Source organism: Lontra canadensis, unplaced genomic scaffold (genome assembly GCF_010015895.1).
Source record: "Lontra canadensis isolate GAN:19392208 unplaced genomic scaffold, GSC_riverotter_1.0 scaffold50, whole genome shotgun sequence".
In the NCBI taxonomy this organism is placed as follows: Eukaryota; Metazoa; Chordata; class Mammalia; order Carnivora; family Mustelidae; genus Lontra; species Lontra canadensis.
This window is the reverse complement of record NW_022631044.1, coordinates 5,985,531-6,009,368: the sequence shown is the minus strand read 5'-3', so window position 1 is coordinate 6,009,368 and position 23,838 is coordinate 5,985,531. Positions and strand designations below refer to the sequence as shown.

The 23,838-nt window shown below is 40.1% G+C and overlaps 1 protein-coding gene across 4 annotated transcripts in view; it reads left to right on the top strand.

The window, feature by feature from the left end:
- MEIS1 (Meis homeobox 1) overlaps nt 1–23,838 on the top strand; it is a 133,748-nt gene that overhangs the window by 14,101 nt on the left and 95,809 nt on the right. For all 4 annotated transcript variants that reach the window (XM_032873763.1, XM_032873764.1, XM_032873765.1 and 1 more), the window contains exon 7: nt 15,193–15,304. In XM_032873763.1, the coding sequence (XP_032729654.1) occupies nt 15,193–15,304 (112 nt within the window). The remainder of the gene's footprint in view (nt 1–15,192; nt 15,305–23,838) is intronic.

Here is a 23,838-nt window from a genome sequence, read left to right as displayed (position 1 = left end):
ATAAAAATAAAATACATGTGACTCAGTATCTGATGGTTGTACAGATGTCAGGCTTAAAGGTTTGCAGAATCACAAGTAAAACAACCCTGGTGTAAATCATGTACAGCTTGGTGTTCTTACTCAGGAGGACCCATCGCCATATAAGACCTGTTTTAAAAGTTAGGGTCTAAAACACAAAACACTCTTCCAATTTGAATTTTAAAAATAATTAATAAATAATAATTAATAATAATTCCAAAATTTGCCTTTTGGGGATCTAGTAAAAGTTTGGCGATTTTGCTATCATTAATATTTGTGAATAAACCTTACATGCATAAAATCAATTTTGAAAAATTTGAGCAGATGAGTGTATGTATGTAGTGTAAAAAAAAAAAAAAAAGGACGTTCTCACTGTATCCTTAATTAAAAGTGCCATGATTTCGGGGGTATAGGAATTTGCAAGAGGTTTTTGGAGTCTTAAAACAGCCTCTCCAGGAAGTATACCTTCATTGGGCAAATTGCTGGATTTCCCACACTTGTAAATTTGACATTTTAATAAATGGCACAGAGGATACCACTGGAAATAAGCAAGAATATAGTCATTTAAAAATTTGTCACTAGAATCCAATTTCAATCAATTTAATGCATTCATGTGTGCAGAATTAAAGCAATTGGCAACACTTTGCTAGACTCTTTCTGAACACTTTTTTTTTTTTTCTCCAAATAGCATTTCTTAATCTAGGAAATATATTTTTGTTAAAGGAAAATACAAGAGTGCAAATCTTTTGAAATTGTTTTATATTTCTGGGCTTCTTGGTTAAGAATTCCTAAAATTGACCAAAACATACCATTAAAAGTTTTCTCTGATGGAAAAAAGCTTAATTCTGCATTTATTGAATTATGTACCTGTTATTCATTGACATCATGAGTAAATACAGTTAAATACAAATTATAGCCTGAACTAAGTCTTTAACTGTCTTCAAGATATGTAATAATCCTGCTATCACTTTTCTGTGGCATATGCACCACTGTGTATGCCATAAACTAATGGAGGATAAATAAATTGTGAAAATAAATTCTATATTACTTATAATCCTCCAAAACACATTTCTATAATTGATTCTCCCATTGGTACTTTTCATAACTCTATTTACAGTTAATAGGATTTATAATCATGATGTAAAGAACCTTGAGTGTGAAATGTTATGGTTCTTTAAAAAACTTAAATGAAATCATAGTTTTCCTCAGAAAGGAATTGCTGCCACTATTAATAAGTTTACTAAGTAATACTCTTAAAATCACCATGACTTTTTACAAGTTTACCAAGTTTAAGCAACATTCTTAGTCTTGCTACTTTTTTTCATTTTGAAACAATACAAAGTCTTAAATTTTACCCTGGATTTAAACATACGTTATTTTGACTCATATAGAAGATCATGGTTGGTGGGGAATTAACATTTTGAGCAATATTAGAATGATTCCAGGACAACATATAACTTGGAATTAATTGTTGTTGATGAATTCCCATTTCTCTAGATTTTCCCCTCATACTTTACAGCACCACATGGTAGCTTGTTTATTATTAGTTGTAAATATCTGGGCTGGTGGTTCCTATTTAGCAAAGCAGCACTCTGCTTCTTTCTTTCTAATCACTTCTTTTCCACTGTTTGGTAAACCTCCTAGGCCTGAGATTTGAACTTGAACTAGTTTGCTAGGTCTCATTTCCCTATTTGAGCACCTTGTGGGCTATTACCCACACGTGGGTTTATTTTCCTGCAAAGATGAAAAATGTTACTCACTTTAGAGCAGGAATGAGTAGAGACCAAAGTCATCAAATACTCCCAGCCTGTGCTTTACAGTTAGGAGCAAAACTGAAAACTGTTGTTCTTGTTTGCCTTCCCTAGGGCTCTGAATACTTGATATAAAGATTCATATCAGCCCTTTTGTGTTCTTCCTCTTAAGGCCTAAATGTTTATTTTCAGTGACTGTATTCTTAACGGATAGTCCATATTTGTTCCCAGACCTCCACGATTTGCATTTTATTCTGCATTTGCATTCACACTGTGTCCCCTAGAAACTCTTTAAAGTGAAGTGTGTTTATGACTATTATGAAACTCTGGAAAATGAAGTTTGTAATGAAATCGACACAGTCATCAAAAGGACAATGAAGGGAGCAATTTGATGTAAACCCAGAGTTTTCTTATGCCATCCCAACTTGCAAAAGGGTTCTCTCCCTTTTTAAAAAAAATATTAGAAGCTGAATGAATCAGAATTTCTTTGACAATAAAACTCCTCCTAATGTCTCCATAACTATTTGGATGTGTTCTCGAACATTAACTTAATTTGATAGACAAGCTATAATTAACTGTGACCTATAGTGTTTTCTGTTATTCAGACAGTATTCCTTAGCGATTTGAAAACTTAATTTCCAACTAAATGGTGTACAATGTCTGACGTTCTAAAGGCCTACTTATACCATTTACAAGAAGTGGAAATAGTTTGTGTGTCTCTGGGGCTTCAAAGGGAGATTCTTTGAGGGTGAGGACTAACAATTTTTACAATGTAAAATCCTAGCAAACTAACTAGCGCAGGTGGACTTTGGGAGGATTTTGTTTTGTTTTGTTTTTAAGGTAGCCTTCCTTTCTGTTCACTGCAACGTTAAACATTATTCACAGGGATGAAAAAATAAAACCACGGTGTTTCATGAGACAAAAATGCATACATGACATTTTAAGTCCAGTTATTTTATTGATCATAAAAAGCAGTAGTGTAGAGAGAGAATTAAAATTGCAGCAAATCGGTAAGCTGCTGCAATCAGAATAGAAACTTTAGCAGTAAAATTAAATCGGGTATTTTGGGTTCCACTGAAACATTGACTTGCAAGTCCCCACCGGATCTGAAATCCTTTTAAAACCCCCATTTCAGAATATTTAGTGTAAGAACTTTGTGGTAATTCCCCATTGAACATTACTTTCATTTGAAATTGTTCATTCATAAGAGACTCAGTCTCCTGAGTAGCCACCCTGCCCTTCACTCTTGAACAGTTCAGATAAATGTATTATTTATTTACAGTCTATTGTATACATTATTTATGGGAAATATGCTATAACTGTGCAGAGCATATGGAATTTATCTTTGAGACATATGGGTGGTATCTGTACCCAAAGTGGCATAACCCTCAGTAGATAACAAGGTTACCCTCAGTGTGCAGATAAGTATCGTCCCTTAGAGCCTCATTACGTGTTTGTTATGTCATAATTCTAGATGCAAATGCAGTTTTCCATTTTCTTTTTCATTGTCATAGTTTTCTTGGCTCTAGCTTCTGCCAAAGGGAATCAGGAACTTTACATTTCCAGGTGGTCTTGGTGATGAAGTCATATGTTGGAGGACAAAAACAAGATATCAAGGAGCAGAACATTAACCCCTTTCTTTCTTTCAGTTTGCTTCTTTGTCCTTTACTGTGTTTCCCATTTTCTGAAGAATATTGGCCATGAAATTTTAATGCTAGTTGTGTATTTGGTGGCTCGGCCTATTGTTTCACCACATTTGGGGATTTTGTTAGCCGTATTTGAGAACAAAATCACCAAGAAAAATATCAGACTCCTTGTGTCCTGCACTTCCTTGTGCAGAATAATGGAGACATCTAGACTGTGCTTGTTCCATGCATATCAAGTGTATTGTCGGTGTTCGAGTATTTTCTATTCTGATAATTATTCAAAGCCAGTAACAATCTGCATTTGAGGGAGTATAAACATTTTTATTCTGGAATTTGGAATTTGCAGCAACTCAATTTGATTTTCCAAATTACCCTGGCATTTCAATTAGATGCATTGTTCTTCACTCTTCTGTTTCGACATTCTGAAGGTTTGCTTGCCACCCTAATAGTGAGTTGTTTGAGTGTTTAATATTTATTGAGGGCATGTAAAGAACGTGCCAATAGAGAAAGAGGAGAATAAAACATTAAGAAATCAATTATGGGGCTTTTCTTCACTTGGAGTATACATCTGATACTCCACGTACTCGATAACTGCTAAAATAGTATGAACAGCCCCAGAATAATAGCTTTGCATATGGCTGAAGAATGGCATTCCCATGAACTGGAATCCCTTGAAAAGTGAACCAATAGTAAAACTCAGACTCCTGCTTCTTGAGTTCACAGCCACCTACGTTGGTCTCTCAGTTAAGTGACTTGAAATGTAGAGAACTTGGGCATTCTAAGAATCAGAAATGTAAATGAAATTTCAGAATGCCTTGAGAAGGGCCTTTCTGATGATTTCACCCAGGATAAATAATGAAGGAAAGGGAGAGAGAGAGAGAGCTCAAGGATTCAAAAATCCTTGAAGAATGACAGATTCTTTGGAAAATACAATTTGGCTGAAAATTTAAAAAGCTGGAAGTGCTTCTGAAAAAAATCACAGGGAAATTGGAGAATATCCTCTAGCTAATTGTTAGTGGAAATCAGTGGTATATGTAAATTTCCATGATTCTTTTGTTCAAAGTATAATGCTATAAGGAAAAAAAAAAAAAACAAGAGTAGATCTTGGCTGAATTGTTTTTTTCTTCTTCTCATGTCAAAATTGTGGATTTTCTGATTTGAGAGTTTAGAGGTAGAAGAGATTTCAGAAACACTTGAGAAAGAGCAATTAAGTGTACTGATTGTAACTTTTAGTTATACAACCTCTCAGGCTGGGAGTGTTTCAATAAGATATATATAATTTAGAGCCAGAGCACTGGTATTTGACTCTAGGATTTTCTGGGAGAGGATAAGGCACTGCTCTGGCCGTGAGCCTCAGTGTCATCATCTATAACACAGGGATAAGGAACCCATCATATGGAGTTACTGTGACAACTAAATATGAATGAATGTAGAGTGTTTAAAACCGGAAACCTTAAATAAACAGCATATTAAATGATGCTTTATCCCCTTGTATTCTGCCTAACCTTCAGCAGCACGAGTTTGACCTGGGGAGGGAAGATAGGGTGGTTGTTAATGAGGTGCTATTTTATAGACCATTTTATAATCATAGAGCTTAAGGAAAATGTCTTTTTAATTCTTATTAGGTGGGGTCACTATTATTCTGATGTCCTCATAGTGTAAAAGGAGACTGGACACTCAGTTGTGTCCTGAAATAGTACTAAAAATCACTATAGATGCGCTTTCAGGTTCAACCTCAAGTAACAGTTACGGGCAGATCTGGAGCTATGTACTTTTCTCCACACTTCTGAGTGCAAATGCTTCATAGTTAGTGACCAGTTGCTTACAAGGGCTTATTATCTTCTCATGCTAAGGATACAATATTTCTGCATTATCAGGATGTTCTTTTTGCTAGGATTGTTGCCTGGAAAATTTGTGGTTTGATGTTGTTTTACATAAGACACTTTTGCGTTTATTTCATCATAATTTGTTTGCAGAATGAGGAGCACTGAATACTGAGTTTCAAATGTAAAATAAAACATTAGGAAGCAAGCAGTCTTACAAAAGGGATTTTATAACATCAGGTAATACTGGCATATAATTTACAGATTCTTCTGTCACTCCTAAATAGAAACGATAGAAAATAATCTGAATTTCAGCAGAAAGCTCTCAGAAGATAAATAAGGAGTATGGTTTGAAATATTTACATACAAATATTTGGAGATACAATGGTGCCGGTTGGATTAGAGTGTTTGTTTGTTTAAACGTTTTAATTCTGAATTACAGTTCACAGATATTTCAGGAGTAGAAGTATATAGAATCGTTAGTCATTTAATATAAGGGTTTACTTTTATTAATTGCGTGCCAGCCAGAATACAATGGCACAGGAAAAAGAGAGATTATTGAAACATAAATAAGTATTTCCACTAAGATTCCTAGTGTAATAAGGCTTTATTGTCTCTTCCGTTCATGAGATTTTTCTCCACAACAAACTGCTTAGTAGAATTTGAACATTCAGGGCACCCAAATAATTTCTAAATTACTCATCAACTTTCCAGTTATGAGGTTTGGGTAAAACTGCTTGTTATCCCTTGGTAGTAGTTTCCCTTTGGTAGTAATTATTCTTTCCCCATGTCATTGTTGGAGTGTACCTGCCCTGTGTGAGAATCTATGTTATCTTCTGAGATCATGGTGGGGTCACCAAGAAATGCTGCTTGCTTTGGTTCTTGATGTAGACACATTGGGCCACAGGTATCCGTGCTGTGTGGATTTCATGAGGAAAGCTTTTGGAATATTTTGGGTGGTGTTTTATATCTGTAGAGTTTTTCCTTAGCCTTACCGATTTCATTTTTAATGTCGTGGATGAATTAATTCCACTCTGCAGGTCCGTAATAACCTGAGAGTGTCAGAGTTGAGTCCTAAAAGATATCAGGCTGCGAAAGTCAGATCTTAAGGAGCATGGGCAAAGTGACCCAGTGTGCTGGGTCTGGCCTCTTAACGCCACCGCCTTCACACCTGCCACAGCGGCCAGCCCTGGGGCCTGGGAAGGGGAGCTAGGCATGGACATTGGCAAGAGAGCAGGCAAGATATTTAAGGGCTGGTAGATTTTTAAAGCTGCATCTGACTGCCAAACTGCTTTAAATTTCATCACAACCTAATTAAAGAATTAAAGTAGTTCCTTTCCACATTCTTTGGCCTTCTTCCACATGCACACGACGTGTGTAGGTTGCTGTGTACATGGGAGTGTTGAGCATGCACGGGAGTGTGAACTGGTGCATTTCCCCATGCTTGAACCTGAGGCTTTGGGGATTCCTGGAGCTCGTACAATCACCTGATACAAAACTTCTCATTTAAAGATGAAATTACTCCTTGGAGAATTTTCACCAAAGGCAAAAAAGCACAAAAATTCTTCTCCTCCTCTCTACATGCCTCATTACACAGAGATAGAGGATTCAGTGTTTGAAAAATTATCATTTTTGTAGGTTTTATTTGTGGTACGTGAGAAGTGGAAAATCTAGAACTCAATTTAACAGACGCTGTCTCTGCCTTCACAAACTAGCTGCCACTACCATTGTACAATCGTAGATACCTAAATATATATGTATTATTTTATATATAATACCTTTAAATAAATATATATATTTAAAACAATACATCAGAGTTGCTAAGTTTTAGGAAGTTTTCAGAAATCTGCCTTATTGGGTGGTGAGTTAGACACCCTATGCCATGTGTGACGATACCAGCTGGCTCTGACGTGGTGAGCACCGTAACTAAGGGATAATTGGATAATCATTGAGATGTGTTTCTATATTAAAAGTTCGCAATGGCAAGGATGGTAGGGCTGGAAGAGGAAGTGTGGTGTCTTGGTGAGGGCCGTGGATTCTGAGTGGGGATGCTGGATTTCCACTGTCTCACCCCTAATTTACCATCTGCCCTGAGTTACCAAAATTACCCATCAGGCCTCTGTTAAGTGGGGTATTAATAAGCACATTTTATTGCAGCATTAGAAAAGGGCTCAAAGAGGACCCTGGCAGGCCTACAGACTTGGCGAAGGAGAAGGAGTGGGGGCAGGGAGAGGGAAGGAAATGAGAAAAAGGAGGAGAGTTGAAGGAGAAAGTCGGAAGAAGTGTGTGAGGGAGATAATCTTGTCGAGAGTGGGCCTCCCTGCAGCCGGCGTAGGCCACCCTGAGGGACACCTCAGGCCACCACCAGTCTTCACCCAGCACGACACTTGCCTCCTTGACTTTATCACCTTTCAGCAGGATTGAGTGTGAACTTAGAAGAGGTTTTAGTAGCACACCATTCCCAAGCACTTTTTAATGTGGCCCTTGAATCCACAGTCTGTGTGTGCACTCAAGTATTAATCTGTGAGTTTCTGGTATTTAAAACTATCTAAAAGCTTAAAGGGTAAGAGGACAGTTTCACTGTGTTAAAACAAAATGCACTGCCCAAACTTGTCATGCTGAAATGAATTTGCTTAATGATTTCCAGGGATTTCTTTTTTTTGAAATGTGTGTAAAGAATTTTATACTTTTAATCTGAATGACCTGAATTTGAAGTTGGGGTGACATAGCCTCCAAGAAGTGTGTTCCGAGAAGAACAGGGTTTACCCAGGGCTCTAGCAAAGTGTGGGTGCTGTTCGATGGTTGATTGACTTGAATGCTTATACTGTATATTTGGGTAATCTGGCAGATGCAAACGGGGGCCACCAACATTTTTAAATAGGGCTTTTAGCCTATCAGACTTTAAATAACTCATAAATAAGGAAATCCTAGTACTTCCAATTTCTTAACTTCAAGTACTCCCTGGTCAACATGTATCCCTTTTTATAGCAGTACTCGAACCCTTCTCTCTTCCTCTCTCTGTGTATGGATCTCTCTGGCCCCTTTTTCTCCCATAGCTTGTTGATTGGGAGACGTATAAGGCATCATTTCCACTGAAGTTCTGTGCCTTTAAGGGTCCTGAGAGACACTGTTGAGACAGAAGTGCAAAGTCTAGGGGAAGGGACTAAGTAGATGTGGCCACCCTGGCCGTGTGTGTGTGTGTGTGTGTGTGTGAGTGAGACGGTGGCCGTCAGCAGCCCTGTCGGACGGGGCTCAGGGACAAGGGCAGACCCTTGAGTGGGAACGTTTGTACAGACCCTGCAGGTGTGGGAATGTGAGCATGTGTGCGCAGGAATATCGTGCATGTCGGCGAGTTCCCCATGTGGCCTGGCGACTCCCCTGGTCTGGAGGGACTGCGTTGTTCACGCTGGGAGACAAGCCAGCTCTTTCAGGCCACTAGAGATCATTTGCTAAAGAGACCCCGGTGGTTTGAAAAAGTAAATGTACTTCCCAAAGAGGAAACCACCTATGGGTAGGTGCAGACCAACCTCCCATTTTGAACCCTGTGATTATTTCATCAATTTCTACATAGCTGCTGGCTGACCTCTTCAGTCTCAAGATCACCACACTCTCATTTATCTATCTTTTTGAATGGGACTGGTAGGGTAGAAATTTTGAAGAACAAAACCCCACTATTTTTCGGTCTGGGCAAAAAAATGATTCTAACATCATGCTGACGTGATGGACGACCAAGTGAGAAAATATGTCAAAATGCTACGTATACTGTAAAGCGATTTATAAATATTAGGCATCAAATTAAACCTGATGGGGAGGGGAGGAGCAAACCACCTGTAAAATCATGTTATTTGAAGGTGAAAATAAGATCAGTGTGCATTCCCTGAGCACACACCAGCTGGGAGATAGCCCAAGGCATACCAAACTGTACACTAAGTCAGCTCAGGTTAGCTATTCTTTCCAAAGGTCTGTAAACTGAGCACACCTGTATGTAGATATTTCAGGTTTGACTGGGTCAACCTATGTCGTTACATTACAAACTTTAGTAGCTGTCATTTATTGAGTGCTTGCTGCATGCCTGGAAATAGACATATGTTATGCCTACAGAGGATTTTTATTATTTTTTCATTGAAATGTGATTGGCAAAGGAGTCTTTTTTGGTCCCCATTTATGGATTAGTATATCAAGAGTTAGAGAGGATGTGACTTGTCTAAAACCATGTAAATGGTGCAGCCAGATTTGAAGTTGGGATATGGCTACCCTCAAATTTCCTTTCTTTTGACTGTGTTATACTGCAACTGAGTATTTATATATATAAGTAAATATATATAAATAAAAATGTAAAAATATATAATATATAAAAAGATTTTACATATATTATATATAATATATATGTTTATATATAACTTATATAACTGTATATATTTAAAGATTTTATTTCTTTGAGGGGGAAGGGGCAGAACGAAAGGGAGAGAGAGAATCTCAAGCAGATTTCACATGGAACAGGGAGCCCAGCGTGGGGCTCAATCTTACAACCCTGAGATCCTGACCTGAGCCAAAACTGAGTTAGACACTTAACCAACTGAGCCACCCAGGCTCCTAATGTATATTAGGAATATATACATTCCTAATATATATGTATGTATGTATATATATACATATATTTATGGTGGTGTGTGTTTGTGTGAATGCAAGTATATGAGATGTTTTTAAATTGTACAAACCTTTTTCAGATGTTTTATGATATTTAATATCGGAGATCACAGTATCAGATGACAGTTTAACACAGGAGCCTTCTACATATCACTTAAGTTATTCATTTGCTCATTCAGAAATATATTTGTATTTACTGTGTTACAGACACTTTCCTGGGATGGAGGGCATACAGATGAATAAGATATAGTTCGGGACTTCAAAACATTCATAGTATAGAATTCTACAGGTCACTGCAAAACAATGTGGGAATGAAATGACAGAAGTGTTCATGTGGTGCTTTGTGTACATCCTGGGGGAAGAGTGCATGTGTGTGTGTGTGTGTGTGTGCGCGCGCGAGCACACGCATGTGTATCTGGGAAGGCTTTTTGGGGGAGGTGTTATCTGAGCTGTAACTTAATTAACAAGTAGGAAGTGATTAGGGGCTAGGGCTAGGGTTGGGGGTGGTAATGGGAAAGGATGACAATTGGCCTGGAGGGACAGGCAGAATGTATCTTTCAGAAGTCACGTGCTAGAGCACTAGAAACAGGTTGAGGAATGGTCCCCAGGGGGTGGACTATGAGGGCTTACTCTATGAGGGCTAAGGACCCCAGATGTAGTATTCTGTAGGCAGTAGGGAGCTGTTCATTCATTCAACAAACATTTCCTGAGTGCCAACCAAGTACTGGGCACTGACCTTGATAGGCAGGATACAACAGCAAGCAAGAGTGACCAGCTCTGTCCTCAACTCTAGTGAGATTGAACTGGGAAGTGATATGACTCAACTCTTTAAAGCTGGGAGGGCCTGAATAAGACCAGCAATCACTAAGGTAAAAAATGAGAGATTTATTTGCGAACGACTTAGAGGTAAAAATGAACAAGACTTGATGACTGATTGGATGTCTGGGGGAGGGGGATAGGTGTCATGGATGGTCCTCCAGTTTATACCATGGATAGATGGGGTTATACCTACTGGGATCAATAACAAAGAAGAATAAATAGGATTTTGGTCTGGAGATGAAGAATTTAGCTTTGGACTTGTTGAGTGAGGTGAATGTCTTTTCATGGAGAGGGTTTAGAAGATAGTTGGGCATACAAGTCTAAAGACCAAAGAAGAGATCCAGAAACACAAATTTTGTGGCATATGGGTGAGAACTCGAATTATGGTAGTGAAAGGAATTGTCTAATGAAAACATGAAAAGTGATATGAAGACCAGAAGTTATGGCCCAAATTAAGGCATAGATGGTAAAGGGATGGAAAAGATGGAGAGAGGAAAAGTTACCAATAGATAACTTCATTCAGGAAGAAGGATAGTTTGGGAAGTTGCAGTTCATCTCTTGGGATATTGGTGGGCAGTAAACGATGAATGATTCAGGTTAGTTCCCTAAGCCTTGACTGAGAACAGAGCATGCACCATACATTGTGCTGAGCTAAGAAAGGGAAGATCCAGATATTATCCTTGCCCTAGAGGAGCCTGTGGTCAAGGAGGTCATTGCCTCTATTTGACTACCAGATAGCACTATAATTGCCTTATAAATAAAGAAAAACCACTCGACGAATCTTAGCATAGCATCATTAAAAAAACCCTTATTTCCAAGCATTCATGAGAAATGATAGAAGGCATGGGAGTGTTCAGCCCTTTGAAGAGAGAAAGCATGGGTAGAATCATATGCTTGCACCACATATTTAAAATGGCTGTCTTTTGGGGCTCCACAACTAGACAAAATGTGAGTAGAAATTAGAAGGAAATGAAACTAGTTTGTATGCTATATATTTATATAGTGACCAAGAACTTCTTGATGGAGCAAAGCTTCTCACTGGCTGCCTCCATTTATGACAAAAGAAATGATGTCTGGAGGACCACTGGGTCTCAGTGTCAGGTTAAAGTGTTGACTCTGTGATCTTGAAGGTCTCTCCAGCCCTGGCTTTTCCATCTAGCCCTGTGAGTGTCTCCTAGAGTGGTGGTTCTCAGTCTTTTAAAGAATCACATACCCCTTTCACAATCTGATGAAAAGTTATGGACATTCTCTCCAGGGGAAAAAAAATGCAAGTATGCCCATAAACACAATTATTGCTAAAACAAGACCCCCCAACCCACCCCAAAGTCTTTAGGAGGTCTCTGGACTTCAGGTTAGGACCTCTTGTCCTAATAGATTTCTAATAGATGGGAACATAGGTATGAATTACTCTGAAATTACATACATCGAAGAAAAAAGCCTCTTTGGGACTTAATTCAGAACCATGACTATGGTTTGCTATACATCTAATGCAATGCATCATTGATTTTATCCTGTCAACCTTACTTTACAAGTGGCCCCAAGCAACTCACAACTTCACAGATATATGTACATAATCGTATGCACATATTTTATTTTAAAAATAATAATGATGCTGTTTGGTGTAACCACAGAGAGTCACAGAGATATGTTATTTTAACTGAGATTCTTGGGTAGTTGGAATTTGGGGGAGTTCTTTCTGATTAGGGCTGTCTTACATATTTATGCCAGAAGAGTTCATGAGCTATTTCTGATACTTAGACTTTAATCATGCTTAATGAACTGAACTAAACATAATTCTTGTTCTGTTTTGGTAACCTTGTGGATTTCTCCTGATGCTCAGTTTTGTATGACCATACCATTCTTGAAATGCTAATACCCAAAATGCTAATTCAAGAGAGGACCACAAAAGTTAGATTTCATTTCAGAGAAGGGCATTCAGTATTCACGGGCCTCTCTGGAAAAGCAAGGCAGCGAGAAGAGTGATATTAGGTGGAAAATATTGGCTCCTACCTTTGGTGAACACACAAATTTAAACATATAGGTTGCACAAAATTTGGATAAACTGAGGTGGAATCCAACATTTCTTGCATGAATGCCTGTATAATGTGGCGATAGCTGTGAGAAAAGAGGAGCCCGGCATCTAAGACCCAACACAATGAAAATGCAATGAATCGGAATGCCTCACAGATCATAGCGGAATCAGAATTTCCAGCAAGGAAAATCTTTTCATGGTGAATTAAGTGGTGGATGAAGAAAAATGGTGATGAAAAAAGGTAGGCACAGATCACAAACACTGGGCTCAGGGCTCACTGCTGAAGATTTAAGAACCTTAGCTAAAGCTATGCAGAATAGAATGTGGAAAATTGAATTTACTAAACAATTAAGCATTGAATTAATCTACATCCTGCACAGTAGAAAAGTGGGGGAGGGAGCAGAGCAGAGCTGAATAAATCAGTGGAGCTCATTAAAAGATAGTGAATATATCAGGTCTGTTGTAGCATAAAGGAGGACAGTTTCCTGTATAACATGGAATAATTCTTGGGTTCTAAGTCACCTTTCTGGAATCCTAGTCTTAATCAGATTAACAAACATGCTTCTGATGAGGTTATTCTGTTGCTCTGTATTTTAGCTTGTTATCGGTAGCTTTTCTATTAATTACGAGTCAGATCACCAGTCAACAATAGTAGTGAGGGACAACATAAATAAAATGAGAGAGCCCAGGAGATGTCACTCGCAGGATCTCATGCATCCTGAAACTCCCACGGGTTCTTGCAGCCTCCCACATGCCTTGCCGGTCTTTTGTTCAATTACAGTTAATGCAATACTTTGCCATTTTCTCCTTCTAATTATATTTTCAAGTGGGATTTGTAGCACATAGAAAAACATCCTTTTACATGTCGAGGCACCGGGGTTTTGTGCCTGGCATTGTCTGTCCCCTGGGTGCTGTACCATTCTTTCTGCAGAGCTCTGAATAAACAAGTCCCCCTTTTAGAGCTGCAGTTGTACAAACTGAAAATTTATGCATTAACTGTTTGCATTCTGAGCATGTGTTCCAGATTACGTCTTCCAGCATTCTCCTGACATGCTGCAGAATGCGTGTTTGTCAAAAGCTCCCCTCTCACGGCGCTCCTATCTTTCCATCCCAGCATCAGCGGATCAATTAGCACCATTTTTGAGACTATGCATAATGGTTGAGCCGGACACACAAGTGGTGGCTCTTTCTGCGACTCTGCTTCATTCTGGGGGGCCACGTTAGTCTTCTGGCCAAGGTTGTAGAGCGGGTGGCAGGCAGGCATTCCTCTTCAGGAACGGGGACTCTTCCCTTTGATTGGTACGCAGCACGCCTGGGCTCTTCCCCTTTCTTTCTCTGGGTGTCACAGACATTTTGACCCCTCAGCCTTTCTTATCTTCTCTGGGACACGGAAGTACTTCTCGAGACAGAAGCGAAGAGCACTCTGCTTTTGCTGGGCACATTCAAAGCGTTGGGAGGGTCAGTAGACTTTACTACTACGCAGCCATGAACGGGGACAGCCTGGGATTGAGACGAGGTGGGCCTATTTTACACACAAGATCATCCTGCCTTGCCACTAATAATCTTGGAGACAAACACCACTTCCCAGCCAAGGACCAGCTTTCTTTTCTGCATCATTCCTACCGTGCGGGATGACCAGTGACTCATAAGACTGTTTTTGAAAGCTAGCGCTAAAAGCTAATTAAAATCTTTTCTGGTGATAAAGGGAGATTTGGGAGAAGTGTTGCCATGATTGTTTTCCCCAAGAATTTAATTTACTGCCAATTTTTCCTATCTGAATGTTACTTTCAAATGCACCCAGTGATAAGAAGCAACATCTGTTTTCCGTTCAATAGTACAAGAAGGCTCGGCATGGGGCTGAGTGTACACAGTCCATGTGAATCTATTGTTATTCTCATTCCTTTTTTGTCCCTGTGCCTGGTCCATTTGCCATGTACCATCCGGCAAACAGCTGACACATACTAGCTATTATGGACCCCGGCCTAATTGTGAGTCTTAAAAGCTCTGCCATGTTTGTCTTCCAGGGTGAATCAGAGGCCTCTGTAAACCGCAGTGTTAGAGACCACTGCTCTCATTTTGCATTTTCAGTACAGGAGCAGACTGTCGTGCCAGAGGGTTTGCTGACGTTAAAAATATAGTCAGAATCAAGTGGCAGCACTCCCCCCTCCCCACCCCCCACGTCTTTGCCTGGAACGTTTTTGTTTTCCTTGGTAATAAAGCATACAATTACTTATAGAATAACTATTCGTAGATATTATTTTAGCTCAGAGGCAGAAACTGGCCAATTTTAAATGTGCCAACGTAGCTCCGAGCTGGCGCCGTTTGCGGAGGGGAACGGGAAAGGTGGATTGGCCGTCCGGCCTAGGCTTCCCTGGCTTCGTCACTGTATGATGGGATCCCACTGGACCAGTGTTAACAGACCACTCTATTTGGATTTCTGATTTGTGCCCCCACAGCCCTCTTGGAACAGAGATCACGATGACACAGCGTCGACTCGTTCGGGAGGAACCCCGGGCCCTTCCAGCGGCGGCCACACATCGCACAGTGGGGATAACAGCAGTGAGCAAGGTAGGAGAGGTGTTCTCATTCTCTCGTGCTACTCGTTTCATTTTTAAGGGTTGAAAAATCAGAAATGTCTAGTTAGTTCCTATTAATCCAGTTTCTCCTAGAACATAAGCCCTTTAGAGTAGGGGAATCAGCTTCTCTTATTTGTTCCTCCAGACCCTTTCTTCTTTTGTGCCACCCCAGCTGCCTAACTGGCCATCACCTGCTCACCTCCAGAAAACAAGGTCGGTGAATTGACTGGGGGCAAGATTAGAGGAGATTAGAAGTTCAAGTGTGTGTAAAGAGCATGCCCACTATTACCCTGTGATACAAATAAAGAAAGTATTTTTATTACCTGCCCTTAGAGGTTTCTCAAGAGATCATGAAGAAACATCTTTCACGATTCCAAGTCAGTGATGTCTTCAGATGCTTAGAAGGCCGTAGCCTTTTGGGAACCCACACTGGGCTTCCCTCTCCACTGGGTTGAGGCTGTTTTTTTCCAGATTTGCTTATCCGAATCTCTTAAGTGCTTGACTTCATTGCAAAGTCAGACTACAGGGAATTAGGGAGAAATGAAAAGAAGCCAGATCCATTTAGCTCGTCCTGTTCCTTGAATGCACATACCGGTGTGTGTACTTGGGCGTCCATGGCTATGCACATCTGACTGTGACTAGTAGGAAAGAAAGTTTTAACATGTAGTTCATCTTCAGTGAAAAGGCGAATGAGTATTCAGATGTCTTGTGCTGCCTTCGGTGAGACCCACTGCAGAGGAATTTTGCGTTCAGTTAGCGCAACCAAAGCTTAAGAGCGTATTCTCTATTTGAATATAAAAAGACGGCTTTATTGAAGTTGACTCTGAGCCCACAGTAGGTGCATACTTTAAAATCCGGTGTGATGATGGCGTGCCACTAGACAACAAAAGAATTTTGTTTTCTCACATACATTGGGCTGGACCAATTAGATTTGCAAAGTCTAAAATGAATTTGACATCATTAATTGGAAAACAAAACTAGGAAATCCTTTTTTTTTTTTTTTTTTTTTAAGGCACGTGTATGCTACTTGGACTGGGAATAACTTCTACACATAGAATTTTAAGCATCTGAGATATTTTATTGTTCAAAGGAAAGTTGCTGACTTCACCACAACTCTGAGTGTAGTAAAAAATGGAGCCCACGATAGTAAACGCGTTGAGAGCTGAGGCAGAAACATGTAACCTCTGACCTCTGACTTTTACTGGAAACTGATACGCAGCATAAATCCACGGGGCCTTTTCTCTTTCAAGTGTGTGTATGTATGTGTGATGGTGTTGAGGCTCCCGGGGCTAGAACTAAGGTGATGCCGGCACTTTCAATAGGAAGCCCTATTTTCAGCTTCTTCCAGGAGTTTCCAAAAAGGTGGAAAAGGGATCTAAATTCTTCTTCCTGTACTCCAAAATTGCTACATGAGGTCATCGCCTCTTGTTTTATCTGTTTGTTTCTTTTTTGTTTTCGTTTCTTGCTTTAAAATATATATATATGATCTATCATCTAGGAACAGGCAGGTAGCTTAGCTGCTGCTTTGATGGCTTGCAAACTGCTGAACCGGACTTGAATGTAAAATTGTAGCATATGCGCTTTCTCCAACATAATCTGATGAAAGGATTTTGAGAGGCCAAAGGCCCTGTCCTAGTTCTTCCCCTGTGACATGTCATAACAGGGAATTGGGAATTTTGTATATTTCCCTTTCCTTCAACAAGTGTTATCCAAAGGCCAATTTAATAAGGAATTTGATCGTAACCTGGAGACATGTCTCTTTCACATTACCTGAGTTTTCTAATTACACTATTTCTCTTTTGTACTTTTCATATAAGATCACCACCTATTCTGCTTTTTTTTTTTTTAAAGAATTTTCCCGTAAATGATATCATCTGAATGAGCTCCATTGAGCCTTTCTAAAACAATCCTGGCCCCATTTGACAGAGGAGGAAAATAAGGTATGGATGCACTGAGAGCTTTGGGGCGGTCTCGGGCAGCATCAGACCCCAAATTTCAGTTTCCTGATTATTTGTCTAAGATTCTTCTCCTCATGCCCTCTTTCTTGGCTCTCCACTGAGGAATGAAGCCAATGACTCCCACTATGATCCAAAAGAAGCCTTCTGTGTAGACTTTCCCCCCCAGCCCCCACCCAACACCTTGAGAGCCGGGGCACAGGAGGCCCTCCTGTGGTCTTACCTGCCCTTCTCTGTGGCTTCTCCTCCTGGGCAGTGTGCTTTCTCTCTGGCTAAATGCAGAATGATGCCTGCAAGTGTTGCCGCTACTACATCTGTGCATTTCCATGCCAACCGTGACCCTTCTAAACCTTTTTTGATCCCTGAGACCTGTGGAGCTGGGTCTTTGTGCAGCCTTCAGATTAACTGTGCACAGTGGCTTTTCCATGTTTGCCCTGCCTGCCTTTTCTGGCAGCCAGAGATATGTAAGCTGTGCCAGCATTTGGCCCGTAATGCATGTCCTAAATAGTTATTTACACAGTTTGAGTCCATTTTAGTCAACTGGGTAAATAACAGCCCTCTTCAAAAGATTTATAAATCCATAAATATGTCTTTATACATACCCAATAGACAGAAATAACTCAATCTGTCAAGAACATATCCAAAGAGGTGTTTCCCCCACAGACAGGAGTAATACATATTTTAAAACTTTCTCTCAGTGTGATTTGTACTGTGTTTCTTTTTCCTCATTCCTTTTCATTTTTCACCACTTCATTATGGCACCTGTGGTACAAAACAAAACAAAAACAAAAACAAAAAACCAAGCACAACAACAACAAAATACCAAAAGACAGAAAAGAAATCCCTAGGCTGTAGTCTTCTGTTACTTTATCTGCGCATGACATAGGCATGAAGCAGGCTATATCTCAACCGAGTCCTGTTCTTTTGGACTTTTAAAGTTTAAAAAAAAAAGAAGTCATTCAGGAAATTTGTAATGTTCTGACAGATTTCAAAATACAGTGACAATTCCTAGTGAGGCTTCCAGCAATTTGGGGGATTTTGAGTGCCTGATGACTTGCCAAATTAGCAGCTGTTGTGGTTGATGGAATAGTTTTAGTCCAAATTTTTATCTAATCATAAAAATATAAAAGAGAAAATCCAATGCTGGGCATTCTAAAAAGAGTACATGCAAGATACATAATTAAGAAGATGCTAAAGACTATTATTCTTCAGGGATTTGATGTTTATTTATGATTTACATAATACGCCTTTCCCCCCAACTCAAACCGTTTATCGTGGTAACTTTTCTGATGGCCTCTACTTTCATTTAATGTGAACACTTGTGGCCGTTTGCAGGAAACTGATTCTTTGACAGTGAAGCTCCTTGAAGCTGGCATTGAGAAGGAAGGCCTCACGCCTGTATTTGGTTGGGGTTCTGATGATGTTGCTCTGACACTGATTCTGGGTACTCCTTCGCTTCCTCAGAGCACTGCCGAAACTACAACATTGGATCCTGATTTTATCCTTGTCTCTTATTTGCCCCTTTCCCATTCCAGAAGAGAAAAAAAGTAAGCTCAGAAATACTGAAGTAACAGTCAGAGTCAGGATCTTGTCTCTTGGCTTTGCTTCGTGACCCCGTTAGGATGGGCTGTTTTCACAACCCCAGGTGGGGTCTCACACATAAGATGAGGTGCATATTGGCAGACACGTGACTCCTTCCTCTGTCTTTTTTCTCCTACCATGTGCAGCTGCCCTACTGACCAGAACCAGGGTCTCCTCTAGGAAGCATGTGGCTTGGAGCAGGAGAACACCAAGCACATTTGGTGTCTCTCCCCACCGTATTTGGACTCTTTCCCAGGAGGGTTGCCATAGTCACCCTATAACTCACAAGCAGCTTTGGTTATTACTGACCATGGTTTGCATTTGGACGTGTCTTCTTTTTATTTTATTTTTTTTTAGTTCAATGTCAAGAGAGATGAGTATATGCTAGCAATAAAATAACACAATAACATGTTAAGGGCTGTCTGTCAGTGTAGGCATTTCCAACTCTGACTTCGTAAAAGAGATCGCAAAGATTCAGAGAGGCTAGGAGACTTGCCCAAAGTCATATACGGGTCAGTAGTAGAGTCAGGACCCGAACCCATACAGCGTGACTCTAGGGCCCATGCTCCTGAGGCCTGTGTTCTCTGGTGCTTTCGTGTGGCGAGGAATGGAAAACAGATCGTTGATGAACCCTCTTTCTCTTACCAAGTTGAGGCCTCTTTCAACAGTGTCTGTACCAGGCCTGTCCCTGTCTCTGTAATGGTGACGGAGCTGGTAATAGGCCAGAGTCAGCGTTAGTATCACGGGGGGTTATACTCTGCTGGGGAGTGAGAATCTAGATTCTAGTTTTAAGTAGAATGAGAGATTCACAGAGAAATGTGATGATTGATATAATTAATTTGTATTATATATTAAGAGCCTATACCATTTCACTCATTCACAGATTTATTGAATTGAAACTAGGAGCATACAAAACAAATAAGGACATTTCTCTTGCAGAGCATTACCCATTTAAAGCTCATCTCATTTTCCTCTTTTGTGAGAAAAAAGAGAAAGTATTATTTCTATGTTGAAATTTGATATAAAACATCTCAACCTGGAAGGGCTTTAATGATTGCTGAAACCTCTAAAACCCACTTCTGAACTTCTCCTTTTGGGGGGCAGGACTCAGTTCAACAATAGTATCTTTGCTCCTACTTGAAAATAAAAAAGCAAAACCAGCATGTTTCTTTAAAGAGGAATAATTGAAAAGTACTGCTATTTCTTTGTAATAATGTGTGATAGTTGCAATGCCTCCCAGTGTACCCCCCCACCCAACTCCAGCTTTTGTATGAGTTCAGGCAACCTACAGGCAGAAGGCAATCCCATTTATTATTGAAGGGAGTCCGAAGGCAGTTGTTTCAGGCTTGGGGGACCAGCAGGCAGAGCTGGCTGGGAGGGGGCGGGGAGCAGGGAGAGGGGCAGCGGGGAAGGGCCACATTACGTTCCAGATGACTAAGCAACGATTTATATACCAGCTTGCCTTTTTACATGAAGAAGAAAAGTAGTAACAGCCCAAACCCGGGCATTTGAAACAGTCAGCTGTCCGATGAATAATGGGATAGGTGGGAAGGAGCACTCTGATTGGATGTCTTAATGAGCACATTTCTCGCAGAGTTTGGGCTGCAGTTCCCCTTGACCTTTGCCCTTTATTGACCAAACTGACACTTCATTTTTCACATACTTCCAATTATGGCTCGGCTTAAGTGTTGCCCTCCCTCCTTTATTTCTTTCCTATGGACAACTTGAGAGTGGTTGAGGCCACAGAAGATATTTTAATTTGAAAAACTACCGTAGCAACTCAGGTTTGGGATGTAATCTGTAATCTGCAGTTTTTCAGATGAAAACACAAAGTGAACGCTGCTTGTTTAGAAACAGTTTTCTTTGCCTTTTTTTTTTTTTTAATCCCAACTGATTTTTAAAACAGTGTTTATAAGAACCTCAGAACCCTGTGAATCCAAAAAAAAAAAAAGTTTGTTTGGGTTTTTTTCATTCCATTTGTCCGCTGGTCAGGGTAACTTGAATGATCTCTATTTGTTCACACTTACTTGTTAAGTCTTACACTTCTGCGGGGACTTCTTGCATTTCAGTGGTGCCCTAATGCTTTTTGACTAATACGCTTCGGAGAGAAAAGTAAAATATAATTGTGACCGCAGGCCTTCACCCTTAGACCACTGCAGCCCCGTGTGTTACTTTAGTCACACTTCACGTTGGGCTGCAGATTAAAGAGTGGCCTTTGCGTGCAGTGGCAGGCAGAAGAGGAAAATGATTTCCTGATGGGAAAAGTCAGGTGTAAAAAAGAAAGGGGAAGTTATTATACTCAGCAAATCCTTGTTATCAAAAGATCCATATCATTAACTTATCAAACACGTTGAACGAGATGGATAGACAGAGAACTGTTTTTCCAGAACAACCCATGCTGTATATTCAACCTTTCCTTTTATTGACTCATCAAATGCGAGTAACTGTTTTCTGTTCCCCATTCTCTTGACTTCTAGCATCATGAAAGCAGGTCATCTCAAAACGAAGAAAAATAACTTTGTCATCTAAAGAGCAGTAACTGTATATTTAGGGGGCATGCACTTGGCCATGAGTGTTTTCACAGAGAGTGCATCTTCTGACTATTAGGTGACATTGCTGGGAAGCTGGAAGTCAGTGTTTTTCATCTTAAGCAACTGAAAAATGCCTCTGAAATTATTTACTCCCAAATATATTTCCCTCCGACACAGAAGTATTTGTTCCAAAAGTGCATGAGGTGTTACCTACTTTGTTATGTAGCCCTCTGGCATATCCATGGCATAATTTTACTATAATATGGTAATAAAAGAGTATGTAAAAGGCAGACAAAGGTTCTGTCTTTTTCTGTAAGGTGACCTCTGTTACCAAGTAACTGCTTTACTTATGAGCTTATTAAAAACTCAAAAAATGAGCTTTTCATACTTCATAGGCATTGATGTGAAAATGAGCTGTCCTGTGAGTAGTTTTCTTGATCATTTTTAGAACAATTGATTAGCCAAAGAGCTCCTGTCATTAGTTGACATTGACTGATAGCAATTTGTCACAAGCTCTGAAGGTCAGCTAGACAGTTGGAGTTTCAGCCTGCCTTTGATTGACCTTTACTGATTCCATCCTCATGTGATTGGCTTTGAATAGGTATGACCCTCAATTGGAAGAGACAAGGCATTTGTCACTAGGGTCATTTCTTATATTTTCTGTTGATTGCTCATTTTTATTTATGTGTGAACTCACAGTCTGGATATCTTATCAAATTTATACTCTAATTTTTGAAATGTAAAAGGTGTGATCCTTGTTAACCATGGCCTTAAAACCACAATTCTGTTTTCTCCATGGTTTGCGGTGTGAGAGTGGACTCTGTGAGTCATGTAGACTTGGCTGCTGACACTTGTCATTGTCACCTGTGCGGACACTGGAGTTTTGTGGCATGGGATGGATGCGTGCGTGTCACGTGGAGTTTTGTTGTTGTTGCTGCTGTGGTTGTCTCTTAAGAAGTGCCTGCTCCGGGATGACTTGTAGAAGTTCTGAAATTAGACCCCAGTTCTCAGGCTTTCCTAGAATTAATTACACTGGCCTCTCAAGAGTCATGTGATAGTTTTAAATAAAAAATGAGTAAAGAATTATATGAACGTTGATGTTATGTCAGTTCATTGTTTGGCTCTGCAGCCAGGAATTATGAAAACTTTTATTTTTATTTTTTATTTTATTTTTTATAAGATTTTATTTATTTATTTGACAGACAGAGATCACATGTAGGCAGAGAGGCAGGCGGAGAGAGAGGGGGAAGCAGGCTCTCCACTGAGCAGAGAGCTTGACATGGGGCTCGATCCCAGGACCCCAGGATCATGACCTGAGTTGAAGGCAGAGGCTTTAACCCACTGAGCCACCCAGGTGCCCCTGAAAACTTTTTTAAAAAGGTATCTTCCTGTCAGTTTCCCTCAGCCTGCTGTAAGTTAGAGAAGGCCTCTCTGGCTGTTCATAGTGTTAGCTTTTCGCCGAGAGTGGAATAGGTGTTCTGTCATGGTGGACTCAAGAGTTTGTTGTTTGTAATGCTCCTTTCTTTCTTCCGAGAACTGTAAGCTATTTTCCCCCAACTGCATCATGTAGAGAAGACATATTCCATTCTTCTATTAATAATGTGGGTTTTATTACCTCATGTTAATGATAAAAATGGCGACCTGAGCTTTAAAAACCTAGATACTAATGTGTCATTATGTAATTATTTAATGCAGTTTCTAACGAAGGCCTTTTTTTTTTTTTTAATTTTCCCTCATTCTCTCTCCCTTTCCCTTCTTGATTCTGCGTTGGTTTTTAAGCTATATGCAGTCACTTGTTTTTTCAGATCAGCCCTCCTAGGAGTTCCAGGGCTGCCACACACAGCCCACCTGGCCCAGCTGAACCTGTGTTTTAGTTGCTACCCAGGAAAATACACCAGGAGAGGACCCATCATCCCTGGTGGTGGATTCTTCACCTCGTGTCATTGTTGGCAAGGCAGAAATGAGGAAGTTAACTTTGGGGAAGTATCCATTTAATGTAGCCCAGGGAGATTAAAAAGAGTTTAGAACTGTAATAGCTTTTGCAGATAAGCCACAATATTACCAAGAGCTGTATTTAAGGGGAGAAGTGTAAATGTATCCATTCAGGTCAGGTGGTCAGAAGTGAATTAGGCGCTGACCATAAGGCAGGTGTTCTGTATGAGGCTCTGAGAACGAATAGGGCATAATATTTGCCCTCAGGAAGTTGGTGTGTGCTACCACGAGCATCAAACATATGTAAGTGGAATATTCTCTGAATACTGAACATTCTCAGGGAGCTGTGAGTGTATTTATTTCACAATAGGCCAATGACCCAGACACGGTGAACTCTGTGAGGAGAGCTGTTGGCTGAAAGACAAGGTGGGAAACATTTAGCCTAGCTGGCACAGGGACCCCTCTCCCTTGGTCCTCTGACTGCCATAAAGGTTCAGTATCTGGTGGGCCCTGTGAGATCAACGTTG